This window comes from Oncorhynchus gorbuscha, linkage group LG04 (assembly GCF_021184085.1).
Source record: "Oncorhynchus gorbuscha isolate QuinsamMale2020 ecotype Even-year linkage group LG04, OgorEven_v1.0, whole genome shotgun sequence".
Lineage (NCBI taxonomy): Eukaryota > Metazoa > Chordata > Actinopteri > Salmoniformes > Salmonidae > Oncorhynchus > Oncorhynchus gorbuscha.
In genome coordinates this window covers 51,780,835-51,802,634 of record NC_060176.1, presented here as the reverse complement: position 1 = coordinate 51,802,634, position 21,800 = coordinate 51,780,835, and the positions used below count along the sequence as shown (strand labels likewise).

The 21,800-nt window shown below is 41.9% G+C and overlaps 1 protein-coding gene across 6 annotated transcripts in view; it reads right to left on the bottom strand.

Moving 5' to 3' along the window:
- Nucleotides 1–3,191: 3,191 nt before the first annotated feature.
- The window catches only part of epg5 (ectopic P-granules autophagy protein 5 homolog (C. elegans)), a 29,335-nt gene continuing 10,726 nt past the window's right edge, over nt 3,192–21,800 (bottom strand). For all 6 annotated transcript variants that reach the window (XM_046347144.1, XM_046347145.1, XM_046347142.1 and 3 more), the window contains 24 exons: nt 20,694–20,816; nt 20,392–20,558; nt 19,706–19,933; nt 19,505–19,628; nt 13,351–13,495; nt 12,347–12,518; nt 12,087–12,252; nt 10,715–10,857; nt 10,327–10,483; nt 9,876–10,070; nt 9,514–9,727; nt 9,252–9,427; nt 8,954–9,161; nt 8,759–8,834; nt 8,461–8,564; nt 8,043–8,218; nt 7,654–7,857; nt 7,340–7,549; nt 7,034–7,178; nt 6,714–6,956; nt 6,310–6,523; nt 6,005–6,217; nt 4,257–4,371; nt 3,192–4,076 (listed from right to left, as the gene is read on the bottom strand). In XM_046347144.1, coding sequence (XP_046203100.1) covers nt 3,894–4,076; nt 4,257–4,371; nt 6,005–6,217; nt 6,310–6,523; nt 6,714–6,956; nt 7,034–7,178; nt 7,340–7,549; nt 7,654–7,857; nt 8,043–8,218; nt 8,461–8,564; nt 8,759–8,834; nt 8,954–9,161; nt 9,252–9,427; nt 9,514–9,727; nt 9,876–10,070; nt 10,327–10,483; nt 10,715–10,857; nt 12,087–12,252; nt 12,347–12,518; nt 13,351–13,495; nt 19,505–19,628; nt 19,706–19,933; nt 20,392–20,558; nt 20,694–20,816 — 4,101 coding nt within the window. In that variant the 3' untranslated portion in view covers nt 3,192–3,893. The remainder of the gene's footprint in view (nt 4,077–4,256; nt 4,372–6,004; nt 6,218–6,309; nt 6,524–6,713; nt 6,957–7,033; nt 7,179–7,339; nt 7,550–7,653; nt 7,858–8,042; nt 8,219–8,460; nt 8,565–8,758; nt 8,835–8,953; nt 9,162–9,251; nt 9,428–9,513; nt 9,728–9,875; nt 10,071–10,326; nt 10,484–10,714; nt 10,858–12,086; nt 12,253–12,346; nt 12,519–13,350; nt 13,496–19,504; nt 19,629–19,705; nt 19,934–20,391; nt 20,559–20,693; nt 20,817–21,800) is intronic.

Below are 21,800 nucleotides of genomic sequence, written 5' to 3'. Positions count from 1 at the left end.
CCATACTATAAAGCTAACAGAAATATTGCTAGCGATTGCCAAGAAATGTATTGCCTTGAAATGGAAATTGGATTCCTCCCTGCCAGTTGCAATGTGGCTTTCAGAAGTTAATAGTTGTATCCCTTTGGAGAAAATCACTTACTGCTTGAGGAATAAGTTAAAGACATTTTACAGAATTTGGCAACCTTTTATTGACTATATGGAGAATCTCCCCCCACATCTCATTGATTGAATCTATATATAATCCTCACACAATGTTTCACACGTAATGTATATTATGTAGCCTATGGCAGGTGATCCAATGTCTCGTTATTTTTTATTTTATTTTTTATTTTTTATTATTGTATGTTTCTTTATATAACTGTAATTATAATTTATTTTTGTTACGTTCGTCTGTTACTGTCACTTTGTCCTATCGTTGTCTAATATCTTTTCACTTTTGTTTTGAATGTTCTTAATCGGAAAATGCAAAAAAATAAAAAATAAATAAAAAAAACTGTTGAATGTAAATATATTGTAATGTTTTATTTTTTGTTTCATTCATTGTTCTTGTTGAATTGTTTTGTATGATGCCTTGGTGGAGTGGGTGGGAAGGATCAGTTCTGGGGATGTCGTATTGATGTCAATCTCTCTCTCCATGTTCTCAAATTTGAAAATGTATGACATATATAAAAAAAAACGAAACATAGATGATTTAGTTCAATAGCTGAGAATAAAAACAGACTTCTATAGAAATAGGTCCTACCTTGCCCTAAATAGTTGACAGCAGATTATTCAATCGACGTTCCCATCGGTCCTAGACTATGGCGACATCATCTATATGAACACAGCTGCCACTTCATTAAAGCTGTTAGATGCAGTTTATCATAGTGACCATTTTTGTAACTCATCACTGCATTCTCTGCCAGGAAGTTGGTTGGCCCTCTGTGATGTCACGTAGGTTGACACAATGCCATGTTGTCTGCCAGGAAGTTGGTTGGCCCTCTGTGATGTCACGTAGGTTGACACAATGCCATGTTGTCTGCCAGGAAGTTGGTTGGCCCTCTGTGATGTCACGTAGGTTGACACAATGCCATGTTGTCTGCCAGGAAGTTGGTTGGCCCTCTGTGATGTCACGTAGGTTGACACAATGCCATGTTGTCTGCCAGGAAGTTGGTTGGCCCTCTTTGATGTCACGTAGGTTGACACAATGCCATGTTGTCTGCCAGGAAGTTGGTTGGCCCTCTGTGATGTCACGTAGGTTGACACAATGCCATGTTGTCTGCCAGGAAGTTGGTTGGCCCTCTTTGATGTCACGTAGGTTGACACAATGCCATGTTGTCTGCCAGGAAGTTGGTTGGCCCTCTGTGATGTCACGTAGGTTGACACAATGCCATGTTGTCTGCCAGGAAGTTGGTTGGCCCTCTGTGATGTCACGTAGGTTGACACAATGCCATGTTGTCTTTTAAGTTCCACTGTACCTAACATCTTTACTAAACTTTAGACATACGAGTTACCACACCCGGTCTAAGGGATGATTCCCTGGAAATTCCTTTGGTCTCTGCTGAGTTAGGAGAATCAGCTTTTAGTTGTTGCATATTTGTGGATCTTCAAAATGTTCTTAAATGTGATGTTCTGGTGCCTCCAGGGCACTTCAGAAAACTGAGTGAGAACATCATTACTGATGAATGTGTTTTTTTTTTTTACCTTGTTTCTCTTTCAGCTTGCATTTTGTATTTATATTGCTGTGTGTATTTCGTGTCATTTCTGTAATTCAGGGCTCATCTGTAAAAAAGAGGCCGTGTTCTCAGTATGACAAAAGTATGACATTTTTTATTGTGAAGGTGTAAACCTGACTGACTCGCTCACTCATATACAGACCCAATGGAGTCTGGAGTGACAGACTGTGTGTGTGTACGTTCTCTCCTCCATCTGATGGGCTCAGTACTGTACACACCATTCTCTCTCCTCTAAGATCTATCTATCCCATTTCCATGGAGACAGCCGGCATCTGAAGTGCAGAATTCTCGTTTCACAGACAGACAGACAGACGAGATGCCAGACATTAACACATGATTGATGAGACTTAAACACGTTTTAATTTCAAAAATCATTTATTCCAGATCCAAATTGCGTAATCACACTTCTAAACACCATATCATATAAACACTGTTCCAAAAGTGAATTCCTAAGTGATTAGCCCCCCCCCAGCCCCAACACTACCCATCTGTATATTATGATCCTCTGCTAGGCATGCCCGTGGACGAGGCTGATCATATACACACAGCCAGCCAGCGAGGGGTACATTCGGGGGGGGACCTGGCCCACTTCCCCATTCTAGACTACTGAGCAAGGAGTCATGTCTGTTTTACACCTTACATTTCTGTCTGATCGTCCTGTAACATTGCTCCCCCCTGAGCAAGCCCCTGGCAGCCAATAGTCAGGCTGGCAGTAAGGCAGGTTACGTACTGTACAATCATATCACTGCTGTTGTTCCTGCTGCTGCGTCATACCATAGTACTCCGGAATATATGGCTGCATCTCAAATGGAGCCCAATTACCTATATAGTGCAATACTTTTGATCAGAGTCCCATCGGTCCTGGTCGAAACTAGTGCACTATAAAGTGAATAGGGTGCCATTTGGGAGACGTCCTGAATAAATGACTAATAACCAAGTGTGCTTCTCCAAAGCATAGAAGACAAGATGGTTTTTCCTAAGGCTAATTGATAAGTTGAGTGTATTTGGCACAAACAATAAAAGCACTTTTAGCCAATTCAACCATTCTACCTTCAGTCATAGCAGGCCATGTAACTGTTGGGTTGATCCCCTGGCATTCAATATGGGCAATATAATACTGGTATGTAAAATCTTCCTCCACATGCACCACTGGGGATGAACTTAAAAGAGCTCTAAATAAGTTAAACACCACGAGTTATAATCTCCATCATTAAATGTTGATCACAGAGAATAAGAGAAATCAGTGCCACTGGTTTATGGTAATGTCTGTGAGTTTGTTTTTCATACTAACTCTGCTTCATAATTGTCATCCAACACTTGCAACATCAGCCATAGGCAAAATGTGGAGGAACTGCTGAAGTAATTAAAAATAAAAGGCAACACCCTTTAAGAAATAAAAAGCTAATTCCTAGCAAATAGATCTGTGTGGGGGGGGAAAAGAGAGAGAGAGAGAAATAGGAAGCCGAACAGAGACAGTAAGGACTCTATTTAATCAGATCCGATTTAGCCAACATCTGGTCGTTTTGACAGTGTCTGAGGTGGAAACTGCTTTATTGTTGTCAAATCCACAAGTGGCTCCTGGCATTATACCTAAAGCGGGCATTACCAGTAAGATAAATCCCATGCAGTCTTTCTACAAGATCAAACACTGGAATGTGAGATGTAAGATAGAAATCCTTATTATTTTGCTTAATGATTTTCAATTTGAGCGTAATTATTTCTATATAGCCTAGACCTTGTCGTTCTGAACTAATGCGAGTGGGACGGGTGTGGCTTCGTGACGATGATCAAGTGCAGCCACTCACCGGTTTGACAGCTCCAAAGTAGTTACACTTCATACACGGCCAAAACATCAGCTATGTGGTCGTCGGCTATTGCCAGATAACGCTTGATCTGATTGAATCTATGCCTAAGTATCACACTCTAATAAACATATAGTTGTGTCACAATCACTAGCAGTCAAATCATGTTCTTTGTTGAGATCCAGTCCATTATGGCTATCAGTCCAGCTCCAGCATTCGATGGCTAGTAGGCTACTAGCATATCGGTGCACATCTCAAATGACACTATATTCCCCATGTAGTTCCCTACTTTCACCACAGGATAGACTGCTGTTTCTAACTTTTCCTGTTTAGCATACTGTGTCACAGTGCTAGCCGATGCTAACTGGCACTGCTATCGTATGATGTTGAGGTATCCTTGGTCTGGGTAGAGGAGGTTGGCCAGCAGAGAAAGGAGGCAAGGTCCATCTCTAAGACAGTGTCCTGGGTATTGGATGAACTGGACAGCTTTTCCTATTGAGTCCTTTAGGCCAGCATACTGTTTACTGCTGGGCATGGACTCCAACACAACCAGAGCCTAGAAACACACACGAAACACACAAGCTGAGCAACTCTGTGTGTGTGTATATATATATATATATATATATATATATATATATATATATATATATATATATATATATATATATATATATATATATATATATATATATATATATATATATATATGTATGCATGTGTATGTATGTGTGTGTACCTGTTGTGCTTTAGCAGTCAGCTGCTGGTCGGTGCTGGGCTGGAGGCGGACCTGGTCCTCTGAGGGAATCTGGACTGAGAGAAACGCAGACAGACTGCGCACCACCACCCTGAACCTAAACATGCACACATCGGAGTTACCAAAAGAATCACACAGTAAACACCGAAGGTGAATATACAGTGCCTTCAGAAAGTTCAGACCCCTTGACCTTTTCCACATTTTGTTAGGTTACAGCCTTATTCTAAACTTGATTGGATTTTTTATTAAAAATTTCCCTCAATCTACACACAATACTCCACAATGACAAAGTAAAAATAGGTTTTCACAAATATTTAAAAAATATATAGATAAAAAATGTTTAAAAAATATATAGATAAAAAATAATCACATTTACATAAGTATTCAGACCCTTTACTCGGTACTTTATTGAAGCACCTTTGGCATCAATTACAGCCTCGAGTCTTCTTGGGTATGACGCTATAAGCTTGGCACACCTGTATTTGGGGAATTTTTCCCATTCTTCTCTGCAGATCCTCTACAGCTCTGTCAAGTTGGATGGGGAGTGTTGCCGCACAGCCATTTTAAAGGTCTCTCCAGAGATGCTCGATCAGGTTCAAGTCCGGGCTCTGGCAGGGCCACTCAAGAACATTCAGAGACTTGTCTCGAAGCCACTCCTGCGTTGTCTTGGCTGTGTGTTTAGGGTCCTTGTCCTGTTGGAAGATGAAAATTCGTCCCAGTCTAAGGTCCTGAGCGCTCTGGAGCAGGTTTTCATCAAGGCTCTCTCTGTACTTTGCTCCATTCATCTTTGCCTCGGACCTGACTAGTTTCCCAGTCCCTGTCGCTGAAAAACATACCCACATCATGATTCTGCCACCACCATGCTTCACCGTAGGGATGGTGCCAGGTTTCCTCCAGACGTGACGCTTGGCATTCAGGCCAAAGAGAATCTTGTTTCTCATGGTCTGAAAGTCTTTAGGTGCCTTTTGGCAAACTCCAAGTGGGCTGTCATGTGCCTTTACTCAGGAATGGCTTCCATCGGGCCACTATACCATAAAGGCCTGATTGGTGGAGTGCTGCACAGATCGTTGTCCTTTTGGAAAGTTCTCCTCTCCACAGAGGAACTCTAGAGCTCAGTCAGAGTGACCATCGAATTATTGGTTATTGGTCACCTCCCTGACCCCGATTGCTCAGTTTGGCCGGGTGGACAGCTATACCATAGCAGACTACAGAACACCAAACTTCTTCCATTTAAGAACAATGGAGGCCACTGTGTTCTTGAGGACCTTCAATGCTGCAGACATTTTCTAGTACCCTCCCCCAGATCTGTGCCTCCACACAATCCTGTCTCGGATCTTCCTTCAACCTCATGGCTTGGGTTTTGCTCTGACATCCACCGTCAACTATGGGACATTTATATAGACAGGTGTGTGCCTTTCCAAATCCACAGGTGGACTCCAATCAAGTTGTAGAAACATCTCAAGGATGATCAATGGAAAAAGGATGTACCCGAGTTAAATGTTCAGTCTCATAGCAAAGGGTCTGAATACTTTCTTACTGACTTTCTGAATACTTTTCTAAAATACTGTTTTCGCTTTGTCATTATGGGATATTGTGTGTAGATTGCTGACAATTTTTATTTTATTTAATCCATTTTAGAATAAGGCTGTAATGTAACAAAATGTGTTAAAAGTCAAAGGCTATGAATACTTTCCGAAGGTATTGTACATGTCCAGTATGTCTGTGAGTACCTGTTGGATAGGGGTGATCGGCGGCCCAATCCTATAGCCCCCAGCAGTCCTGATCCGAGTCTCTCCTCTCCCATCTGAGAGAGCCGTGTCTGCAGCCGCAGCAGCCCCGCTACCACGGCTGGAACCTCCCCCAGCCCCTGCTGCAGATGCTCCACATACACACACAGGGCCTTGTGCCACCAGAGGAACAACTTAGCCTCATCATAGGGACCACTGTGAGAGAGAAAAAAACTATATTACCAACACACACACAGAGAGAGACACATACACACACACGGGGGGGGGGGGGGGGGCGGTGGTCAGACCTGGGGAAGACCTGACTGTTCCATGTGTTGAGTAGAGCGAGCGTCCTCTTCTCATTGGCCACTGTGTGTTCCGTGTTGAGGCGCTGCAGGATGTAAGCATAGAGTGTCAGGAAGCTGCCTCCTGATTGGCTCTCAGACAGGAAGTCGTCCACGGTCAGCTCAGGCACCTGCAGGGACGCCAACACAGGACCCCACCCGACACCCTCCTCTTCCGCTAGAGCGAGAAAAATGAAGATCGACGGCGGGAGGGGAGAGCAAGCGATAGAGTGAGGTTTTCACCTCATGTATGAAATAAAATACATCTGTCCGTCACCAGTAACCCCTGCTGACAAACCCTGACATAGACCCTCCCCTAAGACCTTCCTTGGTAACCCCCTCCCCATGGTTACTGTCTCCGTGGTTACCATGGGTGAAGTAGGCGGTGATGCAAGCCTCGGTGATGCGGGTCATGTGGCGTACGGACGCTAGGCAACGGGAGCAGGCTGTCAGGAGCGGCAGCACTGGGAAACCCTGCCCCTTCCTGTCCAGCCAGCCAATGACACGAGCTGCCAAGGCCTCGCCTGTAGACACGCCCACTCCGTTCAGCAGAGCCAACGAATCACAGAACAGACTACAGAACGCCATGTGTCTCTGCTCCAAGCCCACCTCTACAGACACAAGAGACAGAGAGAGACAGAGGTTATTGATGAAGGTGATGATGAAGATGACTATGAAGAGTTCTTACCAGGTGGGTTGAAGGTGATGATGCTCTCCAGTAGTGCCTCTAACTGCATCTCCAGGTTAGCCAGACTGATGCTACCACTCTGCTCCAGAGAGACCAGACACTCGACACACCAGCGCACACACACACCGGCCTTCAACGTCTCCTCCTACACAGAGAGAGAGAGGAAGATTAATGCATTCATTTTGTCTGCGGTAATGAGAGAGACAGTCTGTCTATATTAGAGTGAGGAGAGATTGACTGTCTGTTAATGATAAAACTAGAGAAACAGGTGGAGGGTGACATTCTGTTGTGTTCCCTCTTTCTCACCCGGTATGGCATCCCATGGGGGCGTGGCCGCAGCCCAGCAGCACTGCGTAGTGATAGGAGCAGTGTCTGAGCGGCGGAGTCTGCGCTGAGCAGCAGAGCGTGAGGGTAGTGGGTGCCTACATATCCCATGATCCCTTGGTAGGAGGAATGGTCCACCTGGTGCCATGGCAGGGAGACAGACTGGACCAACAGACTAAGGAGAGGGGAGTCCTGGAGGACAGAGGGGAAAATAGGCTAAACCAGGGACAGACTCGACAATTCCATCAATTGTGTACAAACACAAATAGCTATCCAGTGTCCTAATTCTCCCTCACCGGTTGGCTGAGAAGCTGCTCTTCTTTAGTGAGGAACACCAGCATGTAGAGTAGATAGACCAGCATCTTGTGTGAGTCTGTGTGTATGTTAGTGTTAGAGCTGGCTGGAGTTTGCAGGCTGTCACTCAGAACGCTGACCCAGTTGACCTTACAGAGGACTGCCCCTAGGAACAGGAAGCAGCTCTTAGGACTTCCTCTCTCCACCTGCAGAGGAACAGATTAACCTTGGGTAAAGAATCCCTCTACACCTCCCTAATGCTACATCGCACAGCACTACCCGCAAACAAGTCCTATTGACTGTGACACTCAAAGTGTACGAGGAGTCCGTTTGTTTTAGGAATCCAATGTGTTGTGGGTTGAGGTTAGGGATTAAGGAGTCAGAGTCTTACATTGAACAACTGTTCCATGAGGTGTGTATCGGGGTGCAGGTGTGTCCAGGGCAGGCTGCCGAGGTGTGTGTGGTAAAGGTAGAGGAGGTACTCTGGTGTACGAGGAGAGCTGCAGCTGTCACAGTACTGCATCAGACACAGCCACAGAGCTCCACGCTGCCCGGGGAGGAGGCGGTCTGGAACGAACACACACACACACACACACACACACACACACACACACACACACACACACACACACACACACACACACACACACACACACACACACACACACACACACACACACACACACACACACACACACACACACACACACACACACACACACACACACACACACACACACACACACACACCTTAAATGTAGGCTCAAACACATGAATGACCTTCATTACATCTAACATCACACGCAAACCTCTGAACTTGTGGTGCAGTGTTTGGGTCAGCTGGGTGTAGAGATCCACAAGACAGCCTGCAACGTTGGCGTCTGACTCCAACCAGGGATAACACCTCGGATTACTGCGAGAGACAGAGAGGAGAGAGAGAGTAAGAGAAGATAGGATAGAGGGAGAAAATATTGTAGTCCAAACAGCGCAATGCCACAGGCCTGTAGTTTTGTTAGTGTTATACAAGGCAAAGTAAGAAAGGGGGGAGTGAGATAGAAAGATGGAAAGGAGAGCGAAATAGACGGAGGGATAGAGATGTGTGTTTACCTGACATCGTCTGTCTCCAGAACCAGGATCCAGGGCTTAAACAGCCGGATCATCTTACCGTGTAGATCCTGCAGGGCTGAGAGAGACAGAAAGAGGAAGAGATGAGAGGTGGGGAGGAGGAGATATGTCAACAGCGACTGGAGGGGGGGGGAACAGAATGTCTTCATGAAAAACAGCCTAAACTGTGTCTGGTACCTTTCAGCACTCTGGCTCCCCCCAGTGGCTCCCTGGCGCAGGCACTGAGCTGCAGGTCGATGAGGTAACCAATCAGATATCCCCAGAACGTGGTGACCTCACTGACGTATGGCGCCCAGGCGGAGTAAAGGCCAAAGCTGCGGAGGTCCGGCTTACTGAGACGACAACGCTGAAAATACTCACACAGCCAATCAACCGTCTCCTCCACCTGAGGAGGGCCAATCAAGAGACAAGGCAGGGTTAAATAAACTGGACTGGAAATGAACAGTATTGAATATGAAGGACTTTCATCACTCACCTGCTGAGGAGAGAGGGTGATGGGGGCTTGGCTGGGGGAGATGGATGTGGGTTTGGGGGTATCTGCGGTACCGGAAGGCTCTGCTGTGGGTTTGGTGTTGCAGGGGAGAGGAGAGACGCCAAGTACACACAGAGTCACCCTCCAACACTCTGGGCTCAGCAACTGCTCTGTCGAACCTGACAATGACACACACAAGCACACGTTCGACGTCCGCACACACGTTGAAGTCTGCAATAAGAGATAACAAACAAAACAGTCTTACTGGTCATGAGCAGGCGCAGGCAGTCGCTGTAGTGGTCAGGAAAGTGGTGTCTGAGCAACAGGGTCCAGTGTCGTGTGAAGAGGTGAAAGGGCGTGAGGAGGTCAGCCTCGGGGTCACGGCCACAGGAACACAGAGCAGTGTGGACCAGCTCTACCAGTCTGCTACGCTCCGAGAACACTGGCTCAGCCTTACTCAGCCACGTACTCAGGTCAAACTACACAGGGAGAGAGAGAATCTGGTCATCTTAACACAGAAATACCACAGGCCTCCAGTTCTCTGTGTGATGTGTCGAGGTGGAAGTGTGTGTGCTGTGTGGGTGGTGTGTGTAGCTGTTGTGTATGTTTCTGAAGGTGGAGGCTGACCTTAGTGAGCAGCATGAAGATGACGTCAGCACTGTCAGGGTGCAGTGATGTCACCACTTCCTTGTAGAGAGAGACAAGCTGATTGGGTGCTGCATTTGGGGTGAAGAAGGGGGAGAGGAGAGGACACAGACGTCTCTGCTCCAGGATAGTGCTGAGGACACGCCCGCACTCTGCCTGGTTGCCCTGGATAAAAACCTACACACACAAACTGGATTAACACCTACACACACAAATTGGATTAACACCAACACACACAAACTGGATTAACACCTACACACACAAACTGGATTAACACCAACACACACAAACTGGATTAACATTTACACACAGTCACGTCCTATGTGTATGAAATGAGTTTGTGTGTGTGTGTGTGTGTGTGTGTGTGTGTGTGTGTGTGTGTGTGTGTGTGGTGTGTGTGTAGTGTGTGTGTGTGTGTGTGTGTGTGTAGTACCTGTCCCAGTATCTCAACGCAGGAAGAGAGGTACTGGCGCGTGGGTGGGTGGCGGAGTGTGTCCTCACAGACGAAAGAGACCACCTTGTAGAAGGCAGCCACTCCTACACTCTGCACTGCTGCCGTCGGCTTGGCCTTGTACAAATTCACCAGAGCACTACACACACACACACACACACACACACACACACACACACACACACACACACACACACACACACACACACACACACACACACACACACACACACACACACACACACACACACACACACACACACACACACACACACACACACACTTTTTTACTTTATGGCACATATGACTATCAACAATTATATTGATAAATAATATGATACAGGTATGGTGTGTGTGCGTGTGTACTGACGTAATGAACTTCTCAGTGTGTACTGCAGCCTGGGCAAGGCTCTGAGGGGGAGGAGTCTTGGCTTCCGTCTGTAGCTGCTTAATGTCGCTTCTCAGAGACACGATCTGAGTCTCCACTGCTTCCTGCTTCTGTACACACTCGCACTGCACACACACAGAGACGGGAATGAGGGGAATAGGATGCATGTTTACAGAAGGAACACCTATGTGAGAATGCTATTCATTGACTACAGCTCAGCGTTCAAAGCCATAGTGCCCTCAAAGCTCATCACTAAGCTAAGGATCCTAGGACTAAACACCTCCCTCTGCAACTGGATCCTGGACTTCCTGACGGGCCGTCCCCAGGTGGTAAGGGTAGGCAACAACACATCCGCCACGCTGATCCTTAACACGGGGGCCCCTCAGGGGTGCATACTCAGTCCCCTCCTGTACTCCCTGTTCACTCAAGACCGCACGGCCAGACACGACTCCAACACCATCATTAAGTTTGCTGACGACACAACAGTGGTAGGCCTGATCACAAACAACGATGAGACAGCCTATAGGGAAGTGGTCAGAGACCTGAACGTGTGGTGCAAGGACATCAACATCTCCCGTGATAAAGACAAAGGACATGATTGTGGACTACAGGAAAAGGAGGACCGAGCACGCCCCCATTCTGATCGACGGGGCTGTAGTGGAACAAGTTGAGAGCTTCAAGTTCCTTGGTGTCCACATCACCAACAAACTAACATGGTCCAAGCACACCAAGACAGTCGTGAAGAGGGCATGACAAATTCCCCCTATTCCCCCTCAGGAGACTGAAAAGATTTGGCATGGGTTCTCAGATCCTTAAAAAGTTTTACAGCTGCACCATCGAGAGCATCCTGACGGGTTGCATCACTGCCTGGTATGGCAACTGCTCGGCCTCCAACCGCAAGGCATTACAGAGGGTTGTGCATACGGCCCAGTACGGCTGCTGCTACTCTGTTATTATCTATGCATAGCCACTTTAATAACTACATACACTTTAATACCTACATGTACATATTACCTCGACACCGGTGCCCCCTCACATTGACTCTGTAACGGTACCTCCTGTATAGAGCCCCGCTATTGTTATTTACTGCTACTCTTTAATTATTTGTTATTCTTATCTCTTACTTTTTTTTGTATTTTCTTAAAACTGCATTGTTGGTTAAGGGCTTGTAAGTAAACATTTCACTGTAAGGTCTACCTACACCTGTTGTATTCTGCGCATGTGACAAATACAATTTGATTTGATTATTTGAACAGTCAGTTAATCATGGCGTCACCCTTTCTTAGTGGAATTTTCAAGCAGAATCAGCCCACTCTGAAAATTAAATCAAAACAGAATTGACTCATTGTCCTACCGTGACAGTGATGTGTGCCGCTCCCTGGCAGGGCTGGCCCCCCCTCTGCCCTCTGCACTCAAGCGCCATGGTAACCTGCTCTGGCCTGTTCCTGTAGAGTAGAGGAAGACTCTCCAGCAGCTCTGACTCCAACGCCACCTGCTGGGCCTCCCGAGACACTGCAAACCTAAACACACCAAGCACACTGTGAACCATGTCCCAAAACATCACATACAGGTATACATCCATGGCGTGACGGGTTGGTGTGTGTGTGTGTGTACCTGGCCTGCTCCTGCAGACAGCAGAGGTCCTGCTGTAGGAGAGTGGAGGCAGCAGCAGGGTCAGCGAGGCAGGCAGAGTGGACCTCTGGTACCGGAGCTCTCAGTGATTGCAGCTCGGGGAGCGGCCGAGGGATAGTGTGCTTTTGCAGGTTAGACTGGATACGCTTCCTCGCTACACACACACGGAAAGGTTACAACAACGCCAATAACAAGGCCGCTTGGTTTGTTAGTCCTAAAATAATTGACAATGTACACCCTACCTAAAAGCGAGCGGTCGCTTTGCGCACAAGTAAGATCAGGGATATTGCCCCTGCGTATTGAAACAGGTCAGTGTAATGGTGAAATGTAAGAGGAACGACTAATGTAAATATTGTGACCTTGATGAAATAGAGAATGAAATTCATTTGATCCTCTATTGCCCTTTCTACCTTGACATATACACTTGTCCTTATTCCAGAAAGCCCACCAGATATACCCTGGAAATATGTGGCTGAGCCACGAGGAAAAACTGAAATGTTTTTTTTCTGTAAATTATGTATTTCCATTTACAGATTTTGTTTTATAAAGCCTGGAATAAAAGAAAAAGGTCCACCTATAATAAAATTATACAAATATTTTGCTCCCACATAGTGAACGGCACCTATGTATATAGATTGTATGTAGGCTTGTCTCACACATGAATCTTCTCTGTGTGAGACTTGGTTCCAACGCCTTCTGTGGGTTTCTTCTGTAATCAACTGTGTTTATTTGTGTTATTTTTACTGCTCTTGGGATAAATAAATATTGCTTGGATAACCTTATTTACTATTATATATGGGTTTCTTTTCCCACTCTATATCTGCTGCATCCTGCACAGAACACCGGAAGAATTATCACTGAATTATTGTAATGTGTCAATTAAACCCATGAGGAATGGGCTGCCAACCAGGCGGGTTGACAAGAATAAAACGTCATTAATTCAGTCACAACTGCTATGTGCTGAGGCTGTGTTCATGTGCGTGTACCTGCGCTGGGGTTGGTGTAGTCAGTGAAGGCAGGGTTGTTGCTCTGTATGAAGGTGGGTTCATTCTTCACTTTGTCCCAGAGATCCAGCACCTCCCTCTCATCATACTGGACGCGCTCCTGGTCCACATACTCCACCCACAGCTCCTACACTCAACCAATACAGTATGATACATCTAGCAGGCAATACAATATGATACATCTCGCAACCAATACATCTAGCAGGCAATACAATATGATACATCTAGAAACCAATACATCTAGCCACAAATACAATATGATACATCTAGCCACCAATACATCTAGCCACAAATACAATATGATACATCTAGAAACCAATACATCTAGCCACAAATACAATATGATACATCTAGAAATCAATACATCTAGAAATCAATACATCTAGCCACAAATACAATATGATACATCTAGAAACCAATACATCTAGCCACAAATACAATATGATACGTCTAGCAACCAATACATCTAGCCACAAATACAATATGATACATCTAGCAACCAATACATCTAGCCACAAATACAATATGATACATCTAGAAACCAATACATCTAGCCACAAATACAATATGATACATCTAGCAACCAATACATCTAGCCACAAATACAATATGATACATCTAGAAACCAATACATCTAGCCACAAATACAATATGATACATCTAGAAATCAATACATCTAGAAATCAATACATCTAGCCACAAATACAATATGATACATCTAGAAACCAATACATCTAGCCACAAATACAATATGATACATCTAGCAACCAATACATCTAGCCACAAATACAATATGATACATCTAGAAACCAATACATCTAGCCACAAATACAATATGATACATCTAGAAATCAATACATCTAGCCACAAATACAATATGATACATCTAGAAACCAATACATCTAGCCACAAATACAATATGATACATCTAGAAATCAATACATCTAGAAATCAATACATCTAGCCACAAATACAATATGATACATCTAGAAACCAATACATCTAGCCACAAATACAATATGATACATCTAGAAATCAATACATCTAGAAATCAATACATCTAGCCACAAATACAATATGATACATCTAGAAACCAATACATCTAGCCACAAATACAATATGATACATCTAGCAACCAATACATCTAGCCACAAATACAATATGATACATCTAGAAACCAATACATCTAGCCACAAATACAATATGATACATCTAGCAACCAATACATCTAGCCACAAATACAATATGATACATCTAGAAACCAATACATCTAGCCACAAATACAATATGATACATCTAGCAACCAATACATCTAGCCACAAATACAATATGATACATCTAGAAACCAATACATCTAGCCACAATATGATACATCTAGCCACAAATACAATATGATACATCTAGCAACCAATACATCTAGCCACAAATACAATATGATACATCTAGAAACCAATACATCTAGCCACAATATGATACATCTAGCCACAAATACAATATGATACATATAGCCACAAATACAATATGATACTTCTAGAAACCAATACATCTAGCCACAATATGATACATCTAGCCACAAATACAATATGATACATCTAGAAACCAATACATCTAGCCACAAATACAACATGATACATCTAGAAACCAATACATCTAGCCACAAATACAATATGATACATCTAGCCACAAATACAATATGATACATATAGCCACAAATACAATATGATACTTCTAGAAACCAATACATCTAGCCACAAATACAATATGATACATCTAGAAATCAATACATCTAGCCACAAATACAATATGATACATCTAGAAACCAATACATCTAGCCACAAATACAATATGATACATCTGGAAACCAATACATCTAGCCACAAATACAATATGATACATCTAGCAACCAATACATCTAGCCACAAATACAATACGATACATCTAGAAACCAATACATCTAGCCACAAATACAATATGATACATCTAGAAACCAATACATCTAGCATCAAATACAATATGATACATCTAGCAACCAATACATCTAGCCACAAATACAATATGATACATCTAGAAACCAATACATCTAGCCACAAATACAATATGATACATCTAGAAACCAATACATCTAGCCACAAATACAATATGATACATCTAGAAACCAATACATCTAGCCACAAATACAATATGATACATCTAGCAACCAATACATCTAGCCACAAATACAATATGATACATCTAGAAACCAATACATCTAGCCACAAATACAATATGATACATCTAGCAACCAATACATCTAGCCACAAATACAATATGATACATCTAGAAACCAATACATCTAGCCACAATATGATACATCTAGCCACAAATACAATATGATACATCTAGCAACCAATACATCTAGCCACAAATACAATATGATACATCTAGAAACCAATACATCTAGCCACAAATACAATATGATACATCTAGAAATCAATACATCTAGCAACCAATACATCTAGCCACAAATACAATATGATACATCTAGAAACCAATACATCTAGCCACAATATGATACATCTAGCCACAAATACAATATGATACATCTAGCAACCAATACATCTAGCCACAAATACAATATGATACATCTAGAAACCAATACATCTAGCCACAAATACAATAATATGATACATCTAGAAATCAATACATCTAGCCACAAATACAATATGATACATCTAGAAACCAATACATCTAGCCACAAATACAATATGATACATCTAGAAACCAATACATCTAGCCACAAATACAATATGATACATCTAGAAATCAATACATCTAGCCACAAATACAAAATACAAAACCAATACATCTAGCCACAAATACAATATGATACATCTAGAAATCAATACATCTAGCCACAAATACAATATGATACATCTAGAAACCAATACATCTAGCCACAAATACAATATGATACATCTAGAAATCAATACATCTAGAAATCAATACATCTAGCCACAAATACAATATGATACATCTAGAAACCAATACATCTAGCCACAAATACAATATGATACATCTAGCAACCAATACATCTAGCCACAAATACAATATGATACATCTAGAAACCAATACATCTAGCCACAAATACAATATGATACATCTAGCAACCAATACATCTAGCCACAAATACAATATGATACATCTAGAAACCAATACATCTAGCCACAAATACAATATGATACATCTAGCAACCAATACATCTAGCCACAAATACAATATGATACATCTAGAAACCAATACATCTAGCCACAATATGATACATCTAGCCACAAATACAATATGATACATCTAGCAACCAATACATCTAGCCACAAATACAATATGATACATCTAGAAACCAATACATCTAGCCACAATATGATACATCTAGCCACAAATACAATATGATACATATAGCCACAAATACAATATGATACTTCTAGAAACCAATACATCTAGCCACAATATGATACATCTAGCCACAAATACAATATGATACATCTAGAAACCAATACATCTAGCCACAAATACAACATGATACATCTAGAAACCAATACATCTAGCCACAAATACAATATGATACATCTAGCCACAAATACAATATGATACATATAGCCACAAATACAATATGATACTTCTAGAAACCAATACATCTAGCCACAAATACAATATGATACATCTAGAAATCAATACATCTAGCCACAAATACAATATGATACATCTAGAAACCAATACATCTAGCCACAAATACAATATGATACATCTGGAAACCAATACATCTAGCCACAAATACAATATGATACATCTAGCAACCAATACATCTAGCCACAAATACAATACGATACATCTAGAAACCAATACATCTAGCCACAAATACAATATGATACATCTAGAAACCAATACATCTAGCATCAAATACAATATGATACATCTAGCAACCAATACATCTAGCCACAAATACAATATGATACATCTAGAAACCAATACATCTAGCCACAAATACAATATGATACATCTAGAAACCAATACATCTAGCCACAAATACAATATGATACATCTAGAAACCAATACATCTAGCCACAAATACAATATGATACATCTAGCAACCAATACATCTAGCCACAAATACAATATGATACATCTAGAAACCAATACATCTAGCCACAAATACAATATGATACATCTAGCAACCAATACATCTAGCCACAAATACAATATGATACATCTAGAAACCAATACATCTAGCCACAATATGATACATCTAGCCACAAATACAATATGATACATCTAGCAAACAATACATCTAGCCACAAATACAATATGATACATCTAGAAACCAATACATCTAGCCACAAATACAATATGATACATCTAGCCACAAATACAATATGATACACATCTAGATACATCTAGCCACAAATACAATATGATACATCTAGAAACCAATACATCTAGCCACAATATGATACATCTAGCCACAAATACAATATGATACATCTAGAAACCAATACATCTAGCCACAAATACTACATGATACATCTAGAAACCAATACATCTAGCCACAAATACAATATGATACATCTAGCAACCAATACATCTAGCCACAAATACAATATGATACATCTAGAAACCAATACATCTAGCCACAAATACAATATGATACATCTAGAAACCAATACATCTAGCCACAATATGATACATCTAGCCACAAATACAATATGATACATCTAGCAACCAATACATCTAGCCACAAATACAATATGATACATCTAGAAACCAATACATCTAGCCACAAATACAATATGATACATCTAGCCACAAATACAATATGATACATATAGCCACAAATACAATATGATACTTCTAGAAACCAATACATCTAGCCACAATATGATACATCTAGCCACAAATACAATATGATACATCTAGAAACCAATACATCTAGCCACAAATACAACATGATACATCTAGAAACCAATACATCTAGCCACAAATACAACATGATACATCTAGAAACCAATACATCTAGCCACAAATACAATATGATACATCTAGCCACAAATACAATATGATACATATAGCCACAAATACAATATGATACTTCTAGCCACAAATACAATATGATACTTCTAGAAACCAATACATCTAGCCACAAATACAATATGATACATCTAGAAATCAATACATCTAGCCACAAATACAATATGATACATCTAGGAACCAATACATCTAGCCACAAATACAATATGATACATCTGGAAACCAATACATCTAGCCACAAATACAATATGATACATCTAGCAACCAATACATCTAGCCACAAATACAATACGATACATCTAGAAACCAATACATCTAGCCACAAATACAATATGATACATCTAGAAACCAATACATCTAGCATCAAATACAATATGATACATCTAGCCACAAATACAATATGATACATATAGCCACAAATACAATATGATACTTCTAGAAACCAATACATCTAGCCACAATATGATACATCTAGCCACAAATACAATATGATACATCTAGAAACCAATACATCTAGCCACAAATACAACATGATACATCTAGAAACCAATACATCTAGCCACAAATACAACATGATACATCTAGAAACCAATACATCTAGCCACAAATACAATATGATACCTCTAGCCACAAATACAATATGATACATATAGCCACAAATACAATATGATACTTCTAGCCACAAATACAATATGATACTTCTAGAAACCAATACATCTAGCCACAAATACAATATGATACATCTAGAAATCAATACATCTAGCCACAAATACAATATGATACATCTAGGAACCAATACATCTAGCCACAAATACAATATGATACATCTGGAAACCAATACATCTAGCCACAAATACAATATGATACATCTAGCAACCAATACATCTAGCCACAAATACAATACGATACATCTAGAAACCAATACATCTAGCCACAAATACAATATGATACATCTAGAAACCAATACATCTAGCATCAAATACAATATGATACATCTAGCAACCAATACATCTAGCATCAATACATCAAAGGCAAAGCAGAGGCAACAGTGGCAAGGAAAAACACACGACACACACACCTGTTGCTTGTGCATGACTTTGGCCAGTCTTTGGGGGTCATACTGTGGTGGGAGAGAGGGCAGATACACTTCCTTCTTCTGAAGAGTCTCATCGTCCAACCACACGGCAAACACACCAAACAGCCTGTAAACAACCAATCAGATCAGCCTTGGAAACAGCCAGTCACAAAGTTAAGGGGAGGGACTAGTAGCTGTACGTACCTGACCAGCTCTGTGTGTATCTGTGGGGATGTGAGGAAGAGATGTGGAGGGGAGTTGGGGCGGTCCTCTCCCTGGCTGGGTGTGTGTGTGGGGGGCACCCTCAGGGCCTGGCTGGCGGTGTGGTGGAAGTCAGACACCTCCTGTAGTCTCTGTCTCAGATCTCTCAGTAACACAGCCTGAGTCGAGCCCTGGAAGAACCGACGACCAATACAGCCCCCTGCATCCAAACTGCAGACACCAGAAACAGGGGCACACTGAGAACATTACTGAATTGATACCAGCCTAGAGCAGGGTTCTCCAAGTGGGGTCCGCGGTCAAATCTCTAAATAAATAAACAGATTAAACTCATTTGGGCCAAAAGAACCGTGGAATAAGTTTAGAGGGTGTAGTACAATGAAATATTATTAATCTACCATTTATATTCTTAACCCTGGGCAACATGGGCCTGGGAGGCTCACAGGGATATCGGTATCCACAGTACTCCACCAAGTATTTCCTCAAAAGCTGTAAAACTCCCAGGTTCTCTCTCTGCCACATTGACAAATGTGTAGAATTGCAGGAAATTATCTTGTAAACTGCAACATTCTCTCACTGATGTCAAGAGGCAGGACTCTAAAATGTTCAGCGACGCAGCGCTGAAGTCATAGAACCCCTGGCCTAGAGGTTATGGTGTGTGTATGTCGTACCCATACTCAGGTCCTGGCTGTCTCAGGTAGAACTGCAGGAACCTCTGCCAGACGAGGGGGAGTAGCGGGTGGTCAGGGGGTGTGGACAACGCCTGACACGCCCACCTGTACACCTGCAGCCGCTGCAGAGATGGAGCTACTGGGAGCTTCAACCTCTGCTGGGCCTTCTGTCTCACACAGACACAAGAAACATAAAGATAGTGAAACACAAACACTATGTATCTCAGATTAAGTCTTATTAATCTCTCATAGTTTTATTGTTCTGCTGGTCAGGTGAGAGGTTGGAGTGTGTGTGTGTGTACCTTCAGAGCCTGGTCAGGTGAGAGGTTTGGATCAGACAGTAGTTCATGCTCCACACAGCGTCCAAGCTGAGAATCCTCCTCAAACATCCCCTCCATGTTCAACACCAGCCACGCAAACCACACCTAAAAACATACAGTTATCATTTCACATACAAACCACACCTAAACACATACAGTTATCATTTCACATACAAACCACACCTAAACACATACAGTTATCATTTCACATACAAACCACACCTAAACACATACAGTTATCATTTCACATACAAACCACACCTAAACACATACAGTTATCATTTCACATACAAACCACACCTAAACACATACAGTTATCATTTCACATACAAACCACACCTAAACACATACAGTTATCATTTCACATACAAACCACACCTAAACACATACAGTTATCATTCCACATACAAACCACACCTAAACACATACAGTTATCATTTCACATACAAACCACACCTAAACACATACAGTTATCATTTCACATACAAACCACACCTACACACATACAGTTATCATTTCACATACAAACCACACCTACACACATACAGTTATCATTTCACATACAAACCACACCTAAACACATACAGTTATCATTTCACATACAAACCACACCTAAACACATACAGTTATCATTCCACATACAAACCACACCTAAACACATACAGTTATCATTCCACATACAAACCACACCTAAACACATACAGTTATCATTCCACATACAAACCACACCTAAACACATACAGTTATCATTCCACATACAAACCACACCTAAACACATACAGTTATCATTTCACATACCAACCACACCTAAACACATACAGTTATCATTTCACATACAAACCACACCTAAACACATACAGTTATCATTTCACATACAAACCACACCTAAACACATACAGTTATCATTTCACATACAAACCACACCTAAACACATACAGTTATCATTTCACATACAAACCACACCTAAACACATACAGTTATCATTTCACATACAAACCACACCTAAACACATACAGTTATCATTTCACATACAAACAAACCACACCTAAACACATAAACACAGTTATCATTTCACATACAAACCACACC